This window comes from Dermacentor albipictus, chromosome 9 (genome assembly GCF_038994185.2).
Source record: "Dermacentor albipictus isolate Rhodes 1998 colony chromosome 9, USDA_Dalb.pri_finalv2, whole genome shotgun sequence".
NCBI classification, from domain to species: Eukaryota; Metazoa; Arthropoda; class Arachnida; order Ixodida; family Ixodidae; genus Dermacentor; species Dermacentor albipictus.
The window spans coordinates 20,844,604-20,867,722 of NC_091829.1; the positions used below are offsets into that span (position 1 = coordinate 20,844,604).

A 23,119-nucleotide genomic window follows, 5' to 3' on the forward strand; every position below is an offset into this window, starting at 1 on the left:
CGATTCCTAAAGAAATTCTTGAACCAGAAAGGATTAATGATTCTGAAAATGCAGCTGATGATGATGAAATTTTCAATAGAGAGAATTAACTGGCACCTGGCTGTGTTGCACATGTGTAAACGTAAATTTGGTTGTTAGCTATACACAAATGAGACTTGCACACCTGTTAGAAAATCCATCTCCAGAGTGGCACGGCAACCGCCCAGAGGTCGCACACTGGATGAGCTTTTATTTCTTGCCACTCGCCAGCCATCCGCACCGCTCCACCACACCATAGCTATGCATGCTCGTTGACGTGCTTTTTTTTTTCTTAAATCCACTTTAGTTAAAGTTTCGCTACGAGACAAGGAACGTGAGAAGATTTTGAGTGATCCCTTGAAGCGTTAGTTCAAAGGCACCAGGTTCTCAGTTGTTCCTGTCTGGACCTCCTTCTTGGTCGGAGGGGTTGCGGTTGCTGGGGTTGTTCATCTGGCGCCGCAACTGCTCCACGAGCTCAGGATTCGCCGCCTGCATCTGGGATGCTAGCTGCTGGCCTCTGCGTGTCGCGTGCATGAATAAACAAATTTCATACAACAACCGCTACAAATAAATAAAAGACGAAAGTGAGTCTTGCCATGGTCAGCAATAAGCTTGGAATGTTTAACTTGAAATAAAAACAGCGCTACAAAGACGCGGACTAAAAGAAGAACATGTATGACGGATAGGCGCTTCTTCACATATGTCGCACCAACTTGGCCACATCAGGCTCCTGCTGCTTCAGATTTCTTCTACAGTGGGCTCTTCCCTGTTTTCACAAATAGCACCTGTCTGTCGTAGATGTTCTTCTTTTAGTCTATGTCTTTGTAGCGCTGTTTTTTCTTCATGTAAGTTACACCAACTCACCCACATCAAGCTCCTGCTGCTTAGAATGTTTTAGCCCAATTCTGAAGTTACGCTAAATGCCGATAACGTGGCAACATGGCTGCACCTGCTTTTCCATCTTAATTCAAATTCACCATGGTTACTTGCTATTCTTTGCATTTGCAAAAAAATAAATAATCAAATAAAAATATATTTAGAAAGTAAACAGTAAGGCTGCCTATCACTTGGTCACAGCTCGCTTAGAAGGCATTGTTTTTGGCAACTGCGTGTCACTGCTTTTGACATTAACGGTCTGTTTTAACACCACTAAAGCTATATGAAACAATGACATGGTAGTGCAACAATGCCTTGATTCCCGTCAAACAGATCGCGTCATTGACTTTAGTGTTGGCCATGCATTGGAAATGTGAAATTATCTACTAAGAGCCTCCCTGAAGACGTTTGTAATGGGCCGAAGCCATATTGTGTTAATCAATGAGGATGACCAAAATGTCATGCTAAAACTGTCTAGATTCTTCAGAAGGCAGGATGAATACCCTGGTGCGAGTCCTTGAAAACTTCATTCTGAAGATGAACATTCAGAGCAGTGGATGGCAAAGATGAATTAGAGAACCATGGTAGGCATTCTTTCATTTTTCTTGAACCTTAATAAATGCTAGCCTGCTTCGCAGCAACCTCTTTGTTTGCAAACTTTTACCTTTTTCTACAATGAATGCACAGAAACTTGTGCCTTGCCTATTTTGGTTAATTGCCCAATTGGTTTCGGTTTATTATTCTACAAATACAATGAATTGGTAAGATACAATATACAGATGAGGGTCCCAAAGTCAAAGGCTGCAATGGGACCCTCGGTTAATAATAACAATGTAGAGATGTAGTAAAGAAGAGCAAGCTAACTAAAATAAACGAACACAATCGTAAAAATACAACATAGAAAAATAAAATAAATCAAAAATTGTATGTATACAAGCCTATAGAGCTTAAAAAAAACTGTCAATACATACAAATGGCAAATGTAGTGTAATGAATGACGTAAACTTAGTTACACATATAAAACAGCTTAAGGGCATGACTAAATGTATGAAAGGATAAGATTTAATGCTGACGGGTAAACCATTCAACAGTTTTATAGCAGCGAATGATGATATGAAGGGTTTAGCATGCCAGAGTAAAACTTCAGCTATGAGGGATGTCACATGGATGGGGTGGGCACAAACAAGATAAATTATGACCACCTGAAGTACCATAAAGGGCACATAGTACATCAAATGCATATAGTCAACCACGCATTCTGCGCAGCCATATGAACTCAATCGAAATTCTTATTTGGTAATTTACTGTGCAGCACCTATAAAAGAAGAAAACACAATAAAAATTCAATATCAGTACTCTTATCAGTACTGAACAGTCTGGTCAAGACAAAATCTTGTGCCATTAATGTAATTCATTAGCTTCTGTGACAGTCCTCAATAGATTCAGCAAGGCCCAATGCTTACGCTTGAAGAAGTGCGTCCAGCCCACCACCTGTGTTTTGGCTCAGACCTCCAGACATAAGCCCACTCATGCTGCAAAGTAATAACAAAAACAAGATGTAAACCCTGCTCTTTGGGTAACAGACAAAACATATCACAGCACATTTTCTTTTAAACAGCAGACTTACATGTTTTGCATGTTGGGGTCTTGCATTAGTGTGGCAGCCTAGAAAAAAAAAGAATTTGTTGTTACACTTCAAAGAACAATGGGGCACAGGTTAAAATGTAACTTAAAGTATTGTTCATCTTGATACAAAAAGTTTTCTATCTGCGAGGCACGGCAGTAGGATATGTTTAAAGCAACATCGCTTCTTTTTGATTAATGTAAGCTCTTAGAAAAGTTTCTAAATGCTGATATATAAGAAAAAAAAAAAGAGCACAAGAAGAAAGCATGATTACGAAAAAGGCATGAACAGATATCAACACAGTAGAACCTTGTTCATACGTTTTTAGAAAAACACGCGAGAAAAATGTACTAACCAGGATAACGTACAATCTGGAGTAACTAAAAAATTTTGACAGACTCAACTGTAGTTTACATTACATAATGCAAAAAATTTGCAAGAATTGCTGCGGCACAAGACGTCTGCCCCAGACATGTATTGTTGTTTTCCTATTGCGTAGTGTTTTAAAATGGCAACAGGGAACCAAAAAGAAATTGAGCGGATGGGCAATGCCCGATGCTGTCGGAGCAAAATGTGATGCTCACATTGCGCCGCCTACAGTGAAGAATGGCGGCGTTTGGATTATCGCCTACTAAAAGCGTGCAGTACGCTTCCAACATCACTACGCCCCACAAGCTGTAAGACAGATAGGTGAAGTTGCTTATTGCAATAGGGTTGATGGCAATAGCTGTGAATGCGGCATGTGACAACCAGGGAGAAGATTTTCTGGTACCGAAATAAGAAACAGTGTGCGCCTGCATTTTCACATGAGATGGATAGGCGAGTATTGCGGTGAAGCTGCTGCGGCAGGCGACTACGGTTCTCGATCACGCACCTTGCACATGTTCTTGTTTACATGGGATCTAGTGGCTGGGAAACTAATCATATGATTGCATTTTGGTGATGTACCGAACGTTGTTGCTGAAAGATTGTGTTTTCTGGGAACGTATGAGCCGGTAAAAAATAAGCGTTGGGTCATTTTTTTTGTGTTCTTGAACGTGAACGTTGGTGCTAGGAAATTGTATGAACAAACATAAAGAACAAAAAGTGGATGCACGTAACGAGATCGTATCAATAATGTTCTACTGTGTAAACAATACAGGCTCAGACACATTGGGCAATCGACAGTGCATATGCATTAAAAGGAATCTGTTTCTTAGGTTAACCCTACGTAGCACTAACACGTCATGGGCCATTTCATCGAATGTGAAATGGCCACTAAACTAGTAATACAATGCTTGCTCATTTGCTGACGAATTGCGCCGAGTTCCCTTGCATACTGCTTAGGAAAAAGGTAGTACATGATGGCATGCAAATTGCTTGAGACGTTTCACACTCAGCGAAATGGTAAGCAGTGCGTTAGTGACATGCAGTAGTGAACAAAAAGACATGATTGTATTTTGCATTTGGGTGCTGTGGTTGCTGCATTTGCTGCTGTGTTATGCCAGACCACTAACCTAGTTTTGTTCTCAGCAATAAATAGCAGCATCAAACTCTGTAATGAATAACAATGTCACATATCTGTAACCTAGATTTCTTACGATATAGTATAAAGCGGACAAAATCAATGCATTATGTACTGCTCTCAAGTATACCACAAATTTGTGAGTCAGGGCTTCTGCACAACCCTTGTGAGCATGGTAAATATTTCATGTAAGCTGTTAACCAATACACTTGATCCTAGATAAATCAAATCTGGACATATTGAATTACAGTAAAACCTTGTGAATTCAAAGTCCGCTGGACCATGGATATCATCAAATTAAGTGGATTTCTTAATTACCCAAAATGAACAAGCAACCCACAAAAGGAAGTGCAAAACTGCATGACGCAAGCATGTCATATTTTCCATGCAGCAGGACTACTTGAAGTAATAATTAATGCAGGATTGCTTAGTATGGTAGTTTGCAGCACCAAGTGTCATGATCTGTAGCCCACTAATCATGCACAGCATCTCACAGTCCCCACCGCTACACTTGAGAAAACTGCAGGCTTGATAACTGTTGCTTAAGTGAGGGCACAAGTGGGCTCATAACAATCCCTGCCATTGCCTGCCATTGCCCACTGGCACACTGTCGGCGACTTGATTTTCCATGCGTATGATGTCTGCAAGTTTGCTTCATGTTCAACTGGTAGGCCTAGTTCGTCACTCCCGTTGCCGCATTTGTACACCAGAGGAAACGCACATGTGGCCGAGATTTTATGCGGTTGATAAGGATATGTGCATGACGTGCTAACAGTGGAGAAAAAGGTGACAACATATGACATATGATGCAGCTGGTATTTAGATGACAAAAACCAGATAAACCAGACATTGAAAAGCAAAAGTGCTTTGTTTATTGACGAAGATGCTCTGGCTCTCTTCTCTGCAGCAGGCCAACACACAAAAATGTAACATGCACTTCCACACAACGTAGGCACTTTGCACAGCTGTACGGCTTATCAATGCCCACATGGTGGAATCTAGTGCTTGTTCTCTCCGAGTACGATCTCGAAGGCTATGCACTTATGTACTGCAAGCACCAGAAGCAATCAACATTACTGGACAGAGGCAATAGGTGGCCTTCAAATCCAAACCTAGCGACGGCCCCCTCTGGGTAACAAATACATGTCTAGAAGGCCATGGTTTTGCTGGCCGCACGCGGTGGAAGCCATTGCGAGAGCCAGAAACACATCCTGGACGTCAGGTTTTGGACACCACCTATTGCACAAGCCAAAAACATGGCCGCCATATCTCTTACACTGCCTCCGAGATATGCAAAGCCAGAATTGCGTGGCAGCATGCCAGTCTCGGAGGCCACAACAGAAAACTAGGAATTATCTGGATGGATGCGTGCAGGCTTTTCATCATCATCATCATCAGCCTGGTTACGCCCACTGCAGGGCAAAGGCCTCTCCCATATTTCTCCAATAACCCCGGTCATGTACTAATTGTGGCCACGCCGTCCCTGCAAACTTCTTAATCTCATCCGCCCACCTAACTTTCTGCCGCCCCCTGCTACGCTTCCCTTCCCTTGGGATCCAGTCCGTAACCCTTAATGACCATCGGTTATCTTCCCTCCTCATTACATGTCCTGCCCATGCCCATTTCTTTTGCTTGATTTCAACTAAGATGTCATTAACTCGCGCTTGTTCCCTCATCCAATCTGCTCTTTTCTTATCCCTTAACATTACACCTATCATTCTTCTTTCCATAGCTCGTTGCGTCGTCCTCAATTTGAGTAGAACTCTTTTTGTAAGCCTCCAGGTTTCTGCCCCGTAGGTGAGTACTGGTAGGACACAGCTATTATATACTTTTCTCTTGAGGAATAATGGCAACCTGCTGTTCATGATCTGAGAATGCCTGCCAAATGCACCCCAGCCCATTCTTATTCTCCTAATTATTTCCGTCTCATGATCCGGATCCGCCGTCACTACCTGCCCCAAGTAGGTGTATTCCCTTACGACTTCCAGTGCCTCGCTGCCTATTGTAAATTGCTGTTCTCTTCCGAGACTGTTAAACATTACTTTAGTTTTCTGCAGATTAATTTTTAGACCCACTCTTCTGCTTTGCCTCTCCAGGTAAGTGAGCATGCATTGCAATTGGTCCCCTCAGGACATTTTCAAATTACCTACAAGTTCCAATTACAATTATGCAAAGTTACCAGTTACAATTACCACAAATTCTACAAGTTAACCAAGTTCGCAAGTACGCCTAGATCGAATTATTGCGATTTTACTGTAGCCCTGCTGGATATATTGAACAGTAGTAAAAATGCTTTCAAAATCCTATAGAAAAGTACATCAATGTAACTACGCATTTATCAAACTCCCGTTTCCCACATCACTCAATACACTAGAACCTCGTTCATATATTTTGGAAAAAGAAAAGCGAGAAATACGTACTAAATGGGAAAACGTATGATCTGACGTAATTAAAAAAAAGCGACAGACTCAACTATTGTTGACATCTGCGTAATGCGAAGTGTCGCGCGGATCATTGTGGCACAAGACGTGCGCGTCGAGCTGGCAGTGCTCCGATGGCCCGCGACGCGTTTTTATGTTTTCCTGTTGTGTAGTGTTTCAAAATGACGAAGGGAAACCGAAAAAAAATTGCGCCGCCTGCAGCAAGGAAAGGTGGTGCATTTGGATTATCATGTACTAGAAGCGTGCAGTACGCTACTACTGGCATGCACCATGTGCATGCCAGTGGTAGCATACTGCACGCTTCTATCTGTTTTGCAGCACCATGTGCTGCAAAACAGATAGGTGAAGATGCTTACCGCAATAGGTTTGGCGGCCATAACTGTGAATGTGGTGTGTGACGACCCGGGCAGATATTTGCTGGTACAAGAATGAGAAACTGTGCGCGCCGTCGTTTTCATGTGAGATAAATGGCTACAGACTGTTCTCAATAACATGCGCCTCACGCCTTTTCTTATTCACATGGGATCTAGCGGCCGGAAAACGTATACGATTGCAGTATGCAGCAGAGAATGGCGGCTCATTTCGGTTACTGCCTATTATAAGCGTGCACTACGCTTCTGACAGCACCATGCGCTGTGAAACAGACAGGCAAACATTCTTATTGTAATAGGATCGGCAGTGATAGCTGTGAATGCCACATGCGACAAACCTGGAGAAAATTTGCTGGCACCGAAATGAAAAACTGAGTGCGCGCCGGCATTTTCACATGACAGGCGGGTGCGTATTGCGATGAAGCTGCCGCGGCAGGCAAAGATATACTGTTCTAAGTCACAGATCTTGATAATCATGGCACAATTTAGGTTTTCGTTTCAGTTTTACTATTGAGGCAGCAACAATGAAACGAGGCTTTCGTTTACTCTCTTCGGCACAGGCTTAGCGCAATTTTCTGCTAAAATGCTGTTTTGGAGCATAATGGCGGAGAGGACTGCTCCTGGAGCTATTTGGGGTAAGTGGTGCAGCTATTCCACTACTAGCATTTGGATAGTCAACTTGTTGCCAACGTATGATGATTGGCGGTTGTAATGGTGATACAGCTGGGTATGTTTATGAGCAATTTGCAGTACAGTGCACTGATGGTGGTAACGCGAATATCCATACAAGCTGGTTTGCAGCCATATTTTGTCAATTTCTACCTTATCCTGACTAAAAAAAAGTTCATGAGCCATTCCACTCTGTGAAGGTGGACGGCCAGCAAAGCTGATCTGATCGGCATGGAGCTTCGGAAGATGTGCTGGCACATAGGGGTACACATAACCGGTCTTGGTTGAGAAACACAGAACCACACCCTGCATCAGCGCCTCCTTACACATGCTGCGAACTCGAGACGCCCCAATGTTTTAGCCGGAAAAGCACCGCATCAGCATATCCACCACCTTCTGCCGTCGCTCGTCCGACTGTATGCTTCTGCTTTCCGAGAGGTCATTATCGAACCATAGGTGATCATGTACTCGGCACCTTGATTCGAAGTAGCAATCGAGAAGGACAATTTGGAACCTTGAGTAGGTGCTGTGGAATCCCGGCACTGTGCCCTCGTGGCGCCTATGTTTGTTTGTGGCATTCTTGGTATCGCGATATGCATAGTTGGTGTTCGCTCGTCGCTTACGTACCTAATCGTGGGCACACTCTTCTTTTCGGGCCACTGGGTTGGTGAGACATTGACGGTCTCTTTCCCACAGCTACTCTTGCTGTTGCTCCTCATAGATACGCTGCTCTTCAGGTGTACGGATCATGCGTGGCCTTCCCAGAGCAACGGTGGAGCGAAATGGTGCCGAAAATTCTCCTCGGTCGCGGCGCACACTATGTCACGCACTATGTCATACATTTACAGAGACACAGCTGCGACAAAGTGCCGTTTTAGACACAGATGGCCGTTAAACCAAGCTATGACATGAGCGGCGACATGTGTTTGCTTTCGTTGTCGGCTCTTTCACTCTCACTTTTTAGGGGAGTGTTTTTCCGTGTGGACACCACAAAATCCCGGATAATAGCCATAGACAGCTTCGCTGTAAAATGCACAAGTACGTTAATGAGCAGGAGGAGTACTGCAGTCTCGTGGCAGGGCAACATGGGCTTTTAGGGCTAGAATTGCAAGAGTATATCAAAGACCATTCCAGTGTGCAAGTGACTTGCAACATTCATGTACAAAAAATAGGCAAGTGCATTTGACATGGCCTTTGGAAAACAAACTATTGAATTCCAGCTTTTTGCTATTTCAGCAAACTGTCCTAAACGTGCTGAGTTTTCAGATAAGTTTTGAATAAGCAAGTTGGATAGGCAAGCCTGGACTCTTTCTATAATTATGAATTATCGATATATTGGACTATTCCGTGATCCCCTTCAAGTTCCAGATACTGTAAAACCTTAATACAATAATACAGTAATATAGTACCCGCTTAAACAGTAGTTTCACGTTAAAAGTAGCAAAGTCAAATCCCTAACTCGGCAGCCATTGAACATAACGGGTTTTGTATACGCATAAACCATACCGGCTTATTGCGTACGTATCAGTTAACACGTAGTGTTTCCACATCACGCAATCACGGTGGTAGGTTAGCCAGGCAGAACAACGAGCCTTAGAGTTCAGAACGGTCTCCAAACACAAATGCAGACGGTGCTTGGGAGGGTGAAGCCACATCAACATCATTTCGGCGCCGAGCCAGAGAGCATCGTGGCATCGTGCAAACTAGGACTTGTGTCATGCCGAAGCTTGGACAAAAACCGGGTGCTCAGCATAGAAGAAAATTTGGACATTGTTTGTGTTATCGAATGTGGCACGAAGTCGGCATTGGAATGCGAAGGAGAAGTTGCTCGGCAGTGCTACTGCGACCACGAAAGATGTTGGCTGCGAGTTTAGACTTTTCGCCATCATTTCCTCTGCTATATTGCCGAAATGTCACCTGATGACATTGATGAGGATGACACGGAAAGCGAGAGCACGGGCGATTCAGGCCCGACAGTGGCAGAAGCTGCACTTTACGTCAGCCTTATGCGGGTGTTTGCCTAAAAGAAGAGGCTGGCGGAAAAGCCGGCTCGCAGTTTAAGCGAGTTTAGGCCTCCGTCGTCACTGCTAGGCCACTGCGGCATCAAAGGAAAATGAGACTTTTGTTGCACGAGGTGAATAAATACTGCACGTTTTTTGCCCTGTCATTGTACTCTCTCCGAGTTCCGTTTTTGACCGGTAAGTGGGTGATCTCACGCTATTTCGATTAAGCATACTACCATTTAGTACATACTTTTTTCGAGCTTCAGCCATCTATGGTTTAATGAGGTTTCACTGTATCTGGGGTTAACTGTGTACCGAATTTGTTCACTTCAGAGGGTCTCACAGATGCAGTTTACAGAACTGTGGCATCTGTTCTTGGTGTAAAATTTGCAAACTGCCTGCTTACTAATTCTTTTAAAAATATGCTAATTTTCGACAATTTTTCTAAAGGTATGAGGTCCTAAATAAAAGTTCTGCTTCCTACAGCTGCTAGAATTTAACATTCTCTTTCAAATGCAACACATTTTATTCGAATTGGTGTAACAGCAGTCTCATGAGAGCATTTTTGCATTTTAAATTGATCTGAATAAAGAAATCAGAGTTGCCCCCGAGCTAAACCTTCCTGTTAAGCTTCATTTCAAATAGAGGGTGCTTTTCTTTTTAAGATTACCAGTTATTTTAAAAATCTCTTATAACATACAGCACAAATCTGCTCATTGAGCTAGCTTACTCGAAGAGGCAGACATTATAGACTCTGGAATCCAAAATGCATAATTGACTATTAACCCAAAATTTCGCTAACCAACTTTTTAATTATTTTAGTGCACATATTTTGATACACTGCTGTTGAAGTCAGTTATTTCACAAGGCACGTTCACTTGAAACAAATTTCGAAAGTAGCATGGGTTTTGAGATAAGTACCATCAAACCTGGTGTAAATATGCACTGTTCTACTTACAAAACGCCTTTTTGATGAAATAGTACTGCGGAAACCCACAAGGTGGAGAGAATTAATTAATAAAAGCGAAATGAGACATCCACCCAAACATACCTAATTGCTACAATGGAAACCCATACGGGTTCCTCAAAAGAAAAGCCTTGCAGTTGAAGAAAAATTCGTCCTGGTCCGGACCTGGAATTTGTCCTGGACCAGGACGGTTTTTTTCTTCAACTGCGAAGCTGTTCTATTGAGGAACCTGTATGGGTTTCCTTTGTAGTAATTAGCTAAGTTTGGGTGGATGTCTCATTTTCACTTTATTAATATGCCTTTTTGTGTATTACAGCTCTAAAGTTACTGGAACACCAATGCCTTCTGTCATGAATTTTTGAAACTGGTATCATCCTAAAAATTTGTTCCAAGTGGATATCACTTCCGAAGTCACTGGCTACAATTTGTCAGTTGCAATATGTGCCTAGGAGTAATTGTAGACTGAAATTCAATTAGTGAAACTTCATTAATTAGTCAGAATTTCATTTTGATTCCTTGTGAAAATAATGTACATATCTGAGAGTAACCTAGCTCAAGAAGTAGACTTGTGCTAGATGCCATGAGCAATTTTTAAAACTTCTGTTAACGATAAGAAAACACCCCAGAAATTTTGAAACTGACCTCTCCTATGCCCCCACATACATGCTCCTAGCCCGGAGTGCTTACCATGTTCATGAGCGTGGGGTTATTCAGTAAGGTTCCAAAGTCTAGGCCGCCACCACCACCACCGCCTGTGGGCCTGTGTGTATCGCCATTGCCGGGGCTCTGCAAAGTGCACGACGCGCCATCAGGTGGCGTTGCATTTATGCCGATAGCGTAATTACAAAGGGTCACCGAAGCAGAACCTTGCTGCCACCTTGGACAGTTACAGCTGTTGCTTCACATTGCCGTGGCCGCAAACTTGTTTTTGTGAGCATGTTGCACAAAAACCATGTCAAGGCAATCATGTCACCATGATTGCCTTGTTGCTGTGGTAACTTCGTGTGCCTCAATGCCAGGCTGTCTATGTGGCACCGTAGTTCTGCTTGAATGGCCATCTTCCTTCCACACTGACTTCAAAGAATGCGTGACTGTAGTAGCGTTAGTGTGTTGTCCTAGCTTACTAATATAGTCACATTGTCTGAAAGAAGGAAAATGTCCTATATACTACTCCACTTCATATAGAGCAGGCAACGCTGCGAAGGCTAAAGATAGCCTTCTCTCGCTGCGTGCACTCACTACCAAACAAAAGTGCGTCATATATTAAACAGAGGTATAGGTATGCGACACGTAACTTAATGTGCCATAATTTAATGCTCAATATCATACTTTTATGTCCAAAATGAGACATAATTATTGTGTGGAAGGTGCATAGGTATGAACTGATTTATCACCAAACGAGCGGTTTGATGGAACTTTACATCCACAAGTTGCGCTTGTAGTATGCAAAGCAGTTATTCCGTAGAAAGCGAGTCGTAGATAAAAACGAGTGCACAGTGTAATGCGTGAAATGAGACTTGTATGATCATACTGCTTCCATAGCTTTTGCAGCATTGCCTGCCAAGTATGAAGCATTAATGTTTACAGGTATAGCCGCATTGCTTACAAGACCGATATGTGCGCTGACTTCCGTTATGATCTTTTTCAGGCCTCGCTTTGAAGCAGTCTGTCAGGCTATGATCATTTTTACTGTAACCATGATACTGCTAAGTATATCAAACATACAATCTCGCTTTGTGGAAGTGGAAATATTTGATTTAAAGAAATGTGCTTACATGCTATGACTAGCTGCTATGAGTAATGAAGAAAATTTAGACAACCTCCATGCAGATGTCCAAAGCAAAGCCACTACAAAGGTTGCATATGGTAGCTTGTTTTGTGGCGCACGCCATATTTGGATGTGTGACTGCATTGAGTATCCATGACTTTTCGCTATAGAACAAAGTTAAATATAGGCCCCATTTGAATGAAAACCCAAGTAACGCGAATGGGATTGTTGTCGCTACAGTCTGTCACTTGCTGATAAAACCACATATGAGCGATATATGCAGGAGATGCGACGGTGCTTGTACTTTCAAATGCACTAACTACAGTAGACAATTGTCCCACAGCATCTTTTGCGCCCATTGCCCGAACAAAAACAATATCACAGATTGAGCAGCAGCAGTACATTGCAGCCAAAACTTGCAGACTATTTACACGGAATATTGTCATATTAGTGCTTAGTGGGAAATCGAATGGAAAATGTTATACAACTTTTCAGCCAATCATTGTACCCAGGTAAACAGTGTTTCGTAATATTTTGTCTTGAGCTGCACAAGATGGTACGGCAATGGACTCTCGAAACACCGTGAATTGCACCATTGGAAAAGGAGATGCACTTCACCACAACACACGTAAAAGGAGTGCTGACGTAAAAGAAGCGCCTACTTAGCCACCCGGTGTCTCATTGGCCAGTCAGTCAAGGTGCTCCCGGGGGACAAGCGACAGATTCTAAAATTCTAGAACTGAGTGATCAAGCAACTAGAACGAGCCACCTGGTTGCGCATCTGGTTGCCCAAGTCATGTCACGCTCGAAACCGCTTAAACAGGGTTTAAGCTTTAGTGACAGTGCAAGCTCTATGCAGTAGCGTTATGCCACAACCACTAAGGTACTGCAGCGGTTGCCCACTTTGCGAAGGCACCTACAGTGTTCCAAGGACGTTAGTTCTAGCATATGGGATCACACCCACATATGAAAAGATTTCTAGATGTTGAAACTAAAAATCAAAATTGCACTGGCTTGGGCAAGTGAAGAGGCCACCTGCCACCAGAAACTCACCGACATCTCACGAAGTTTTTCCTCTGCAACCCGGAGGTTGTTGACGTAGCTCTGGTTTTCAGGGTCAAGTTCTACCGCCTTCTGGTAGCACTCCTTAGCCTTCTGGTGTTGGTTTAGACTTGCATATGCTAATCTGCACAGGAGGACGCAAAAATCAAACATATGAGGACAGCCATAGATTTAGGCAAACCAGCAAATAGCCATTCTGAGAAAGTTGCACTGCAACTAAGATGAAATGGGATGAACACACACTTACTTCAATTACTTAATGAGTATCCAGAACACTTCCGAGCATAATGAATATGCTTATTGATTACTTCTACCATGCTTTATAGCCATCGAGGTTTGATAGCAAGGAAATTGGTGGAAGCAAGCAATATCAGAAAATGATGATGATGACAGGACATTTGAATGCATTTTTGCCTGCTGGTTGGAGGGGATAAGGGAGCGAGGTATACGTGTAGTGTACGTCGATGGACGCGCGACTGGTGGCGGCCGCGCTAAGTGCACTCGGGAAAGGCAGCCTCCTGCCGTACTTTTCTGCGTCGTTGATCATGCTTCTCTGTCTTATTTACGTTTTCAGAGCACAATCAACAACACCCTTCGCATGCGTGGGGTGGCCAAAGCTTCAAGGAATGTCGAAGAATTTTTACACGGTGGGGTGCTCAAATATCGGCAAAAATGTGCTGGCTATATGGTTCTAATCATTTCCCCAAAGCCTCATCAGTGGTAGGAATGGTAGCAATGAATCGCTGCCATTTGGCAGGAAATTTCTTGTTCTCATCCCTTCCTTTGTCATGTCGACGTTTTTTCCACTCGATCATGTTTAGACGGGTAAGCGACGAAGTTAGTCTGCAGTCCAGCATGTGGTTTGAAGGCATTTCGCTAAAGTTCTGAATGCTGTTTGCTGCTTCTACCGTTTGCCACTACTTTACTGCGTTTCACTAGCTAGGCAGCACGATTGCACGAGTGCATGGTGTTGTACGGTAAAGCTACTGAAGCTTGCAAGCACTGAAACGGTTTTATGCGGCCGGGTAAATCCTCACACCAGCTGCCACGCACTTCATGTTTCTGCATCTATATTATGTGTGGCTTTGCCTTTGTGCATGTTGAACTGCTGCTAGTTGCTTCATGTATAACTGTTGATTTTTTTTTTTTTGTAGTGCAAAGTTTTTACCCTGCCTCGTTTGTAAAGAGTCCAAATCATGCTGTGTTTTATCGTAATGATACCAGGCAAGTGCTTATTTAACAGCGTTATTCTGTTTGCCCGAGGACGTCTCAGATATTGTGGTTTCTTGGGAATTGTGTAAAGAAAATAGCTAGTTAAGGGCTAGAATTGCTAATAGTCGCTGCACATGGTGTTTCTGTTCCATTTTCGCTGAAAAGATAGCGCCACGTTTGGGAGGTCATCGCACCTCGATGCTGCCTGAGCAGACTTATCATGCCGAGTGATTTGCTTGTTTCACAACGTAGTTCCTTTTTGCATGTGAATTTTGTACTCAGTTGAATTCTTTCTTACTATGCTTACGGCGCAGAGGACTAAAGCCGGCCTTGCTGCCAGCGCTCATAAACTTTGACTGGCGTTGCTCTGCCTCTAAATATATCATGAGGCATCTCTCTCTGGTAACATTAAAAAAAATACTGAAAAGTTGGTCAGACTTTAACTTTGTGTGTTTCCAAGCAGCTCCCTTGGGGAATTTAAAATCGCAAGAACTGCAGTGGGAACGGCAGTTCATTGGCATATGCAGCAGAAATGCATTGACAGTACAGTGCTAACTTACACTCTTATTAACCCAGGCATTTGGTGAACTAGTGTAAGCAGTTCCACCAATACATTTGCAATTGCTTTCCTTGAGGCAACTTTGATGGCACTTATTTGACGATGTATGTGTAATCATGGCAGAAAGATCACTACGACACGTGCAGACATCGCACCACGTGGATTTGTGTGAGATACAAGTCTTTGCTAACGACGTGTGCCTATTATTGAGGTACAGAAGCAGTGTTACGGCAAAGGTAGCATTAAAAAAAATTATGATCGAGACATCACATTACTCAACAAAACCTAATTGCTAGTTAACATGAGCTTCAGTTGGTGTAAATGGGGTTCATTGCGTTTGTCTGCGGGATACACCTGGCACGTATGTGGACCAGGTTGTCCCAAGCACCGGTAACATCATGTTCATGCCCGCTCCCATAGAGGCCAGCATCTTTCCTGCAGATGTCACTGCAGAAGAATCAGTCTGGCACGTTAACGAAGTAGGAGGCACCCTAGCAAAGGAGAAATTGGAGCCGCCAACTTCAGCCATCCTTGCTGCAAAGGGTTGTCGTCTGCTACTGCTCCTGAGCGTACTGTTGGAAGCTCCCACTAGGTGGCTATCAGTGGCGCCTCTATAGGCAGTGCACTACGCATATATAGTCGAAGAGAGAGATTGTGCTAGCAGGATTGGCGACTACAACCAGCGCAATAGCCCTGACTCCCTGGCAAAAGCCAAGAAAGAGCAAAGACAGTATGCCTGTGTCAGCCGTTGGTTGCCATCTGGGACATCGAAGCGACACATTTTGAAGATTGGCGACCATGTTCAGTGTTTTTTATGTTGCTACAATATTGTAGAGACTCCTTCTGCTCAATTCCATGACACCCTTATCATCCACCATTCATAGCCAGCTGATCCTATTGATAATGCGACCGGAGTGTCGCCCTGACCTCTGATGAAGCGCAAAAACAACAGCATTGGCAAAGGTATCACTACAAAATCTTGGCCAAAAATGTTATTTTATTCGCACACTTTTATGAAAAAATATGGGTTCAAGAGGCGCTAAACACTGTTCTGTGCAGAGAGACTAAATTTCAAATTTCGGGTGCAATTAGACAAGGTATGACATTGCCGTAAGTGTGCATGTTCCTTTAAAAACACGAGATTCGAGTGGAGGATGCAGCAAACAACATGGCAGAAAAGTCAAAATTATCACAAATAATCTCAACTAGCCACCCTGGAAAATGTGTTCTGTCAACCAAGTTAAATGCCTTTCTTTGGGTGAGGCATTTGGGTGAGGCGTATTAACCTTAACTGGCCATCGTCAACATGTGTTCTGTTAACATGTTAAATGCCTATTTTATTTTGTTTTAAGCATTTGGGTGGGGCATATCCAAGTGAATGATGTAGTGGCTCCATAGGATGCTGCACCTACCCTATTCGGCCGTATGCTTTGCCATACTTGGGGTCAATCTCCAATGCTCTCTGGCAGTCCTCAATGGCGTCCAGGTGGTTATTGAGCTTGCTGTGGGCTGCGGCTCTGCAACCATTGATATTAACAGCAAGCTCACAAAAGTGCCATTCACGAAACAAAAACAAAACATAGAGTCAGCTTTTTGTCCACTTCAAGTACTAAGACACTTGCTGTCTACACAATCCTCACACCTTTTAGCTACAAACGTAGAGTTGTAAACATAACAGTTCGGCAGAGCATCCATATTTTACAATTCCAGCCTCCAATTTAGGCCTCTGGAAAAACTGGAGGCCTAAATGGAAATTCCCCTTCCTTAGATCACTGGAGGTTTGCACTTTTTTTGATGCTAGAAATTTAAATTGAAACCCTTTCTCCTACCTTTCCTCATTAAGACCTTGTCTTTGCTACCTGACAAAGTATCATGCAATGCTTGCCATGCACATTGCACAAGGCTGCTGCAATCAAGAGACAAGTTGACAGGAGCCAAGTAATACTGGCACATGTTCACAGTTTATGGTGTAGCTGCTGAAAGTTGCATGCACTCCTCCAAATTCTTTGCTTCTTTAGCACTGACAGTATATTTCATTTTTCCGGTCCCATGAAAAATGTGTAAAGTGTGTTGTACAGTTTACACATCTTGCTGTTTACAGTTACAGTTGCTGTTTACAGTTGCTGTACAGTTTACACATCTGTCCCGTCTTGCTTGCTATGTGTTGTCTTTTTCGGCGCTGCAACCCTCTTCTGGAACCCTCCTCTTCTATTATTACAGGTGATGTCTGACGTAAATTCAATAAAGCAAGTTTTTTTTATCTTTATACATTGACATTACGTTTCTCATCTCAGGCCCTGTTAAAAACATATATAAACAGTGTCATGCTGCTTCAGACCTTCGACGCACTGCTTTATGCAAATGCAATAAGGGAGGCCTTATGAGGGCCATCTCAGAAAATGGCAACAGAAACTCGAAAGCTATATGTAATGATATGAAAGAGCCGCAAGCGCACATCCCCATGCATCTCTCTGACCAAATCAAGCTGGTGTCACTATCCCCATCGCCCTCCATTGCTTGCACTATCCGTGCTCTCCAGATGTGTCTCAGCTATAAACGGTGCTGTACTAGCATGCCAAGAAATAGCACCTGTTGCAGTAGTAGACAGCATTGCGTCCATCCAAACTGATGGCCTTTGTATAGCACTCCAGAGCAGCTGTGTACATCTCAATCTTCATCATGTTGTTACCTGCAAAGAACGCACGGTTACGAATGCAGCAACACTAGCTCCACAACGTACTATATCGGACGAATAAAACTTTTTTTTCGAGATATTTCCACAAGTAATGGTTATGCAATGCCATGTATTCAAATGCTAAAGACGGTATAAGCTCCAAGCTAAGCATACATGCTAAGATTGTGCCAACACCATAAGAAATTTAGAAAGTGGAAACAAAAAAATGCATTAATTTCATCATCTTCTTGCCTTATTAGCCCACCCCATCTTTCTTTCGAACATACCTTCCTGCTTGTACTTCTCAGCTTCAACTTTCTGTGCTTCGGTTGGCTCAGGTACATTTTCACTGCTAGTCTGTACCTGGGGGGGAGTGGAGTGGGGTGGGGGGTGGGGGTGAAAGCAAATGTAAGCATTTCACTATGTGGCAGAAGCCACATGTGCACAAATCACGTCAGTGTTCTTCAAATGCTTGTTCACGAATCGCCAGGGGCCCTTGAGAGACTAGCAATAGAATACTAATGTTGACGGATGGTCAAAGACAACACGGGCGCTGTCGTTCATTGTCCTTTGTCCTTAGTGCAGTATTACTTGTTTTTACACTTAGCAGACAACATTACATAGAGTAGAGAGATTTCTCTCTCTGCTCGCATTTGCAATCCAAAGAAAGAGAGGTATACCTCACGCAATTCAGTGCAACATTAGGTCTAATACTCTTATGTTGCAAAATATGACATCGTTATTTGGAAGTCGTTGTAGATTTGAACCTATTTACCACCTTTACCACTGAATGAGTGGAGTGACATTTATACGCCAAGCGGCCAAACTGCACCACATTGCGCTCGTCACAGAAGCATAGTACGTCATGCACTGGAAGGACAAAGCTAAAAAATGGCACGCCAATTAAATGTAGCCTTACGTCCACGAGTTTTAGTTGTAACCTATGAAGCAGTTATCTTGTAGGAAGCGTCGTGGATCTAAAACAATTGCACAGCAAAATGCACGGAGCGTGACTTTCATAACTGTATTACTTCTGCAGCTTCCACAATGTTGCCTGCTATGTAAGAAACTGAGTAGGGTGTCCCATAATGTACCAATTCATCCAGCTCTCGATTCTTCTGCAAGGGTTGTCCTTAAGAGATTACAATGGGGAATGTGCTCCTCTCCGTCTCAACAATTCCGTGCAGTACAGCAACATCTATGGGTTGTGTTAGCCAGTCAGAAAAGAGGCCCAGAAAAAGCACTCCTCCACTGTCTGCCTCTAATCGCCCTCGGTGTAGAGCCAATTAAATGGCAGCGTCATGGAAGGATGAGCAGCTCGCAATGGGCGAGGCCTCCTCCTTCACCTGGAACACACAGCTGGCACTCATTACCAATTGGCTGACACGGGCGTAAGCATTCCCTGCACTGTAAGTAGTTTTGTAAGATGGAGTACTGAGACGTCATAGCGACAAGTGTTGTTTGCCAAAAGAATGAAGGTGCGATTTGACTAGGGCTTTTCAGTCAGCCATACGCATGAGCTTGCGCCCATGACGATACTGACAACGGACTCCCAACTGCCTTTGATTCGAACTCCATACCTCCCAACGTGTGAACTTTAATACATGTAAAAAAACCCACAGACACAACAATGAAAGAAGGGGATGTGTTTGGGGGTCGGGGAGGTAGCACTTGTACACATTTTAGTTAAAGCATGCCTTGAGCATATTACTTTTGTGGGTTACGTGCCAGTGGAGTAGCCAGGGGGTGACAAGGTGGGAACACTCTTCACTCACTTCCCTAGGCCCTCTCTCTCCGAAAATATGTTTCTGGCTATGCCACTGACATGTACACACTTTACTAACAATAAGACACCTTAACATGCCAGTGCACAAGCAGCAGAAAACTTGGAACACCAAAAACTGAGAAGCAACACCTTATTTTTACATATTACAATGACCCTTGCCTTACTATGCTGTTGCCTAATTTGCCTGCTCCAGGAATTATCTGTATAAACTTGCTTGAGGCAAGTATCTCTCTGGCATCCATCCACATTCAATGCAAAGTTTTAAATCTGATGGGCTAAACTTTTTCGCTAACCGTATCTTTCAAAACACTTGATCCAAATTCGCATACCTTAAGGAAAATTTGGGAGAGTCAGAAGATGTGCAAACCCACTCTATATAATCTAGAGGACCTTGTTTTCATGCGCACACAACATACAGAGGGTGGGAAAGCAACACAGCAAGTCAAAACTCTTACATGTTCTCGAGGAAGCACGTCACGAAAGATGTCTAGTAGCGACCTCGACACTACCAGGCTCTCGTTTGAAAGGTCTTCAGGACTGACTCCATAGGCAGTCTCCAGACACTGTACAGCAACTGCACAGACGTGAACCACAGATTAGATGGAAAATTCGTCATACTCTCTGTACTACTGTGTAGCTCAATTACTGACTGATTAATGTTATGGTAAGTACTTAAATGAGCACCGACAGACGATTTTTCCTCATCGTTGTGTGTTGCATTAAGTCAAGGTCCAACACCCCTCAACCCTAGAAAAAATACCGGCAAGCATCAGGGAGTCCTAAATGATATACCATAATACATTCAAACGCCTTTATAACGAAGCACTTGGGAACTCCAAAATACTTCACTGTACAGGTCGCTTCATTGAAAAGGTTGAGCACCGTACCGCTTGCAGTAGAGAAGCCTATTACATTCAGCAAAATAATATTTTTTCAAATGATTTCAGAAGGTACTAAGCTAAACAAATCACAAATTTTCTCATGCACATTTGGTCTGACAGAAGCTGGGACTCCAGCCGACCTAATGGCATTGAAACTGGCGTCATGCTCTGTGGTGAAACGCAGCAGCGACGCTAGGTACAGCTGCATGGCGTCAAATGGCACTATTGTTTCCCTTGCCAAAACTGGTTCATCGGGAGGGTCTCTATCACCGCTACCTTCACCTCGTTATTGCGCAGGATGGTTTCGACTGTCAGTTTCGAGTGTGTCATTGTGTGTCTGTGTATGTGAAAGTGTGGCAGAGTGCGGAGATTCTTTTCGCGGTTGACTTTAGCAAATAGCTCAGGTGGATTTCCAAAGGTTCCCAAAGGAGGTGCAAAAAGTTCCCTAGATGAATATCATAATACACATACCTGTGGCTGTTTACGTCAACTACACATTCCCACCTGTTCTGAATCCTCTATCAACCAATGACACAAAGGAGGCAAGCATGTCACGCAAGTGCAACGCTGAAGCAATCAAACAATTCACTCTCAAACTGGCGAGCCAACAAACTGCCATTTGTGCACCACCTACGGGTGCATTTATATTCACGCTGACATTTCGAAAGAACAACAAACCTTCAACGCTCTCCTTAGCATCTGCACTCAAGTCAGCAGTCTGGAGTTGCTGACGAAGAAACTGGACTATGGAAAGCACGAGCCTCTTGACGTGCGACATTCCCAATCACTGCAAAATTTGTTTTGTCCCAGTCAGCGTCTGTTCAGCAATCTTGAAGAGGAGACAGGAGAGAAGTGCAGACAATTAGAAAAGATATGTATATGAAGAAGACAGGTAACACATGTCGTCAGCCTCCTCATAATATTTTTGGCACGCATTCACTGTAGCCACACAGTTACATTTACTGATTGGAGACTTCGACGCGTCATGCAGCTCAATATACGACCACAGAAACACATGATCATTCTATGCAAGTACTTCATTTTCCTTGAATAATGAGAATGTATTTCATGAAGAAAGGCTAATAACTGCATTCTGATGGCCGAACTTTACTTTATGTTTCACTCACGCATGGAATGAACAGTTGGAGCCACTGCATAACGTCACAACTCCCACAACCTTTCCGTGGATGGGGTCTTCAAGGCAGGAAATGACTACGAATGATGCCGGGGTGGGTGCCCTTTTTTTGTTTCTTTAATGAAGAGTACGTTTTGCCCCAATATAAAGAATTAACTAGGATCGACCGCTGGCTGCCATCTGTGACGTCACCGCACACGGTGCGGAAACCTCATCGCGCCGTCGCCACTGGTCTTTCTTCGTTCGTCGTTTTCGGTCAAAGCAAATCCATCCGCTCACGGCATAAGTTAACACTTCATATGCATTTGCTGTCCTAGAATCGCAATGTACCAAGCTAGCGTAACATTTTCCTCTGGCGTTCCTCAAAGTAAAGGTACGCGGGCACTCGGGCATGACCTGTGGAGTCGTCGCGCGTCAATCAACGGTTCGCAGAAAGCTGCTGTACCAGTGACCGTACGCTACGCTAACTCAGCATCCATGAAAAGGGGAAATAGGCGTAAAATTACGACATCACCGGAAACGATGACATCGACCACAACGTTAAACAGCAAAATTCAAGGAACAAGGCAGCGGCTGACCGCCACACCAAATCCGGCCGTGGATGCCGGTAACAATATCATCAGCTGTCTACACTGAACTGTTGCTAATGAAAGCAGGTGTCCTCTCTATCGGTGAATTGTTCTTTTATTTCAAGCAGTCTCTCTGCCAACCACTTAGGGACACGTGTTAAACCGCACGGCTACGCACGGTCAAATTGAAAACCGCAGTTTTAAGAGACCACGGGCACGAAGGGACAGAACGCGCCCAGCGTCTACGTTACGTAAAGTTTGAAACGTTAACAAAACTAGCAGAAAGAGTAGGAGAAGGCACCAGGAATTCTGCGTTTCGATGTGCTAAAAGAACGTAAACAAGCGTCCCACCTTACTGCGGCATTTTTAAGAGTAAAAAGTTTGCGTGCGTGCATATCAAGCTTGCTACCACTGGCTGCAGAATTACTGCAAAATAACGGTTGTTACTTTGAGGCTTGCGATCGCACATCAAGAACTCCGAAGTTAAAAATAAATTAAAAAAAAAATATTTGCAGGGTCACCGGAGCATGTTCAGTCGTTTCGCGGAGATTTAGTTTAAAGTTGGTATAGTTCCCTTGCAAGCGCAGTTGACACACTTCTAGATGAACCGACAATCGGCCGCGAAGGTACTATGACAAACATTTAATTCGCTCACGCAATGGCATTCACGGAAGTTTACATTCAGACACTGAATCACACACATACCTTTCGTTCGCTCTGCCAAGCCGGGTGCACAAGGCGTACAGTAGTGGGGCAGTAAATTGACAAGACGTGACTTTGTGCAGAGCAGCATGGCAGCACTGTCACTGGATAAACGTCCTGGGGTACCACATTTCGAAAAATTTTTTTTCAATATAGCGGGCAAACAGTTATTGTAGTTACACTTGAATGTTACTTTACTCAGCTGTTGAAGGGTGGTGTCCAAATACACGTCTCACAGGGTGACGCTCTCTAAGGTTAAAACGCAAATCCTTAAGGCAATGCTTTCGCTGGTTGAATG

The 23,119-nt window shown here is 43.6% G+C and overlaps 1 protein-coding gene across 3 annotated transcripts; it reads right to left on the reverse strand.

The window, feature by feature from the left end:
* Nucleotides 1-166: 166 nt before the first annotated feature.
* LOC135917304 (small glutamine-rich tetratricopeptide repeat-containing protein beta-like) lies at nt 167-23,075 on the reverse strand. Of its 3 annotated transcripts, none has more exons than XM_065450860.1 (11): nt 22,825-23,058; nt 21,094-21,244; nt 19,990-20,108; nt 18,036-18,111; nt 17,664-17,763; nt 16,487-16,591; nt 13,295-13,427; nt 11,161-11,259; nt 2,522-2,559; nt 2,358-2,426; nt 167-535 (listed from the first exon to the last, which is right to left on the reverse strand). In XM_065450860.1, the coding sequence occupies exons 2-11, from the start codon at nt 21,191-21,193 to the stop codon at nt 406-408; spliced, it is 969 nt and encodes a 322-aa protein (XP_065306932.1). In that variant the 5' UTR covers nt 21,194-21,244; nt 22,825-23,058; the 3' UTR covers nt 167-405. The 3 variants fall into 3 exon arrangements, with proteins under 3 accessions (XP_065306932.1, XP_065306933.1, XP_065306934.1); XM_065450861.1 differs by lacking the exon at nt 22,825-23,058 and adding an exon at nt 22,641-22,769; XM_065450862.1 differs by lacking the exon at nt 11,161-11,259 and having other exon boundaries at nt 22,825-23,075.
* Between the last annotated feature and the right edge of the window lie 44 nt (nt 23,076-23,119).

Bases quoted from the DNA above. Each gene is read 5' to 3' on its own strand.
- LOC135917304 (XM_065450860.1), bottom strand. From the start codon at position 21,193: ATGTCGCACGTCAAGAGGCTCGTGCTTTCCATAGTCCAGTTTCTTCGT. The intron at 20,109-21,093 runs GTTTGTTGTTCT...ACGTCTGTGCAG, and splicing joins TGCTAAGGAGAGCGTTGAAG to TTGCTGTACAGTGTCTGGAG. The intron at 11,260-13,294 runs GTGAGTTTCTGG...TGCACTTTGCAG, and splicing joins AAAAACTTCGTGAGATGTCG to AGCCCCGGCAATGGCGATAC.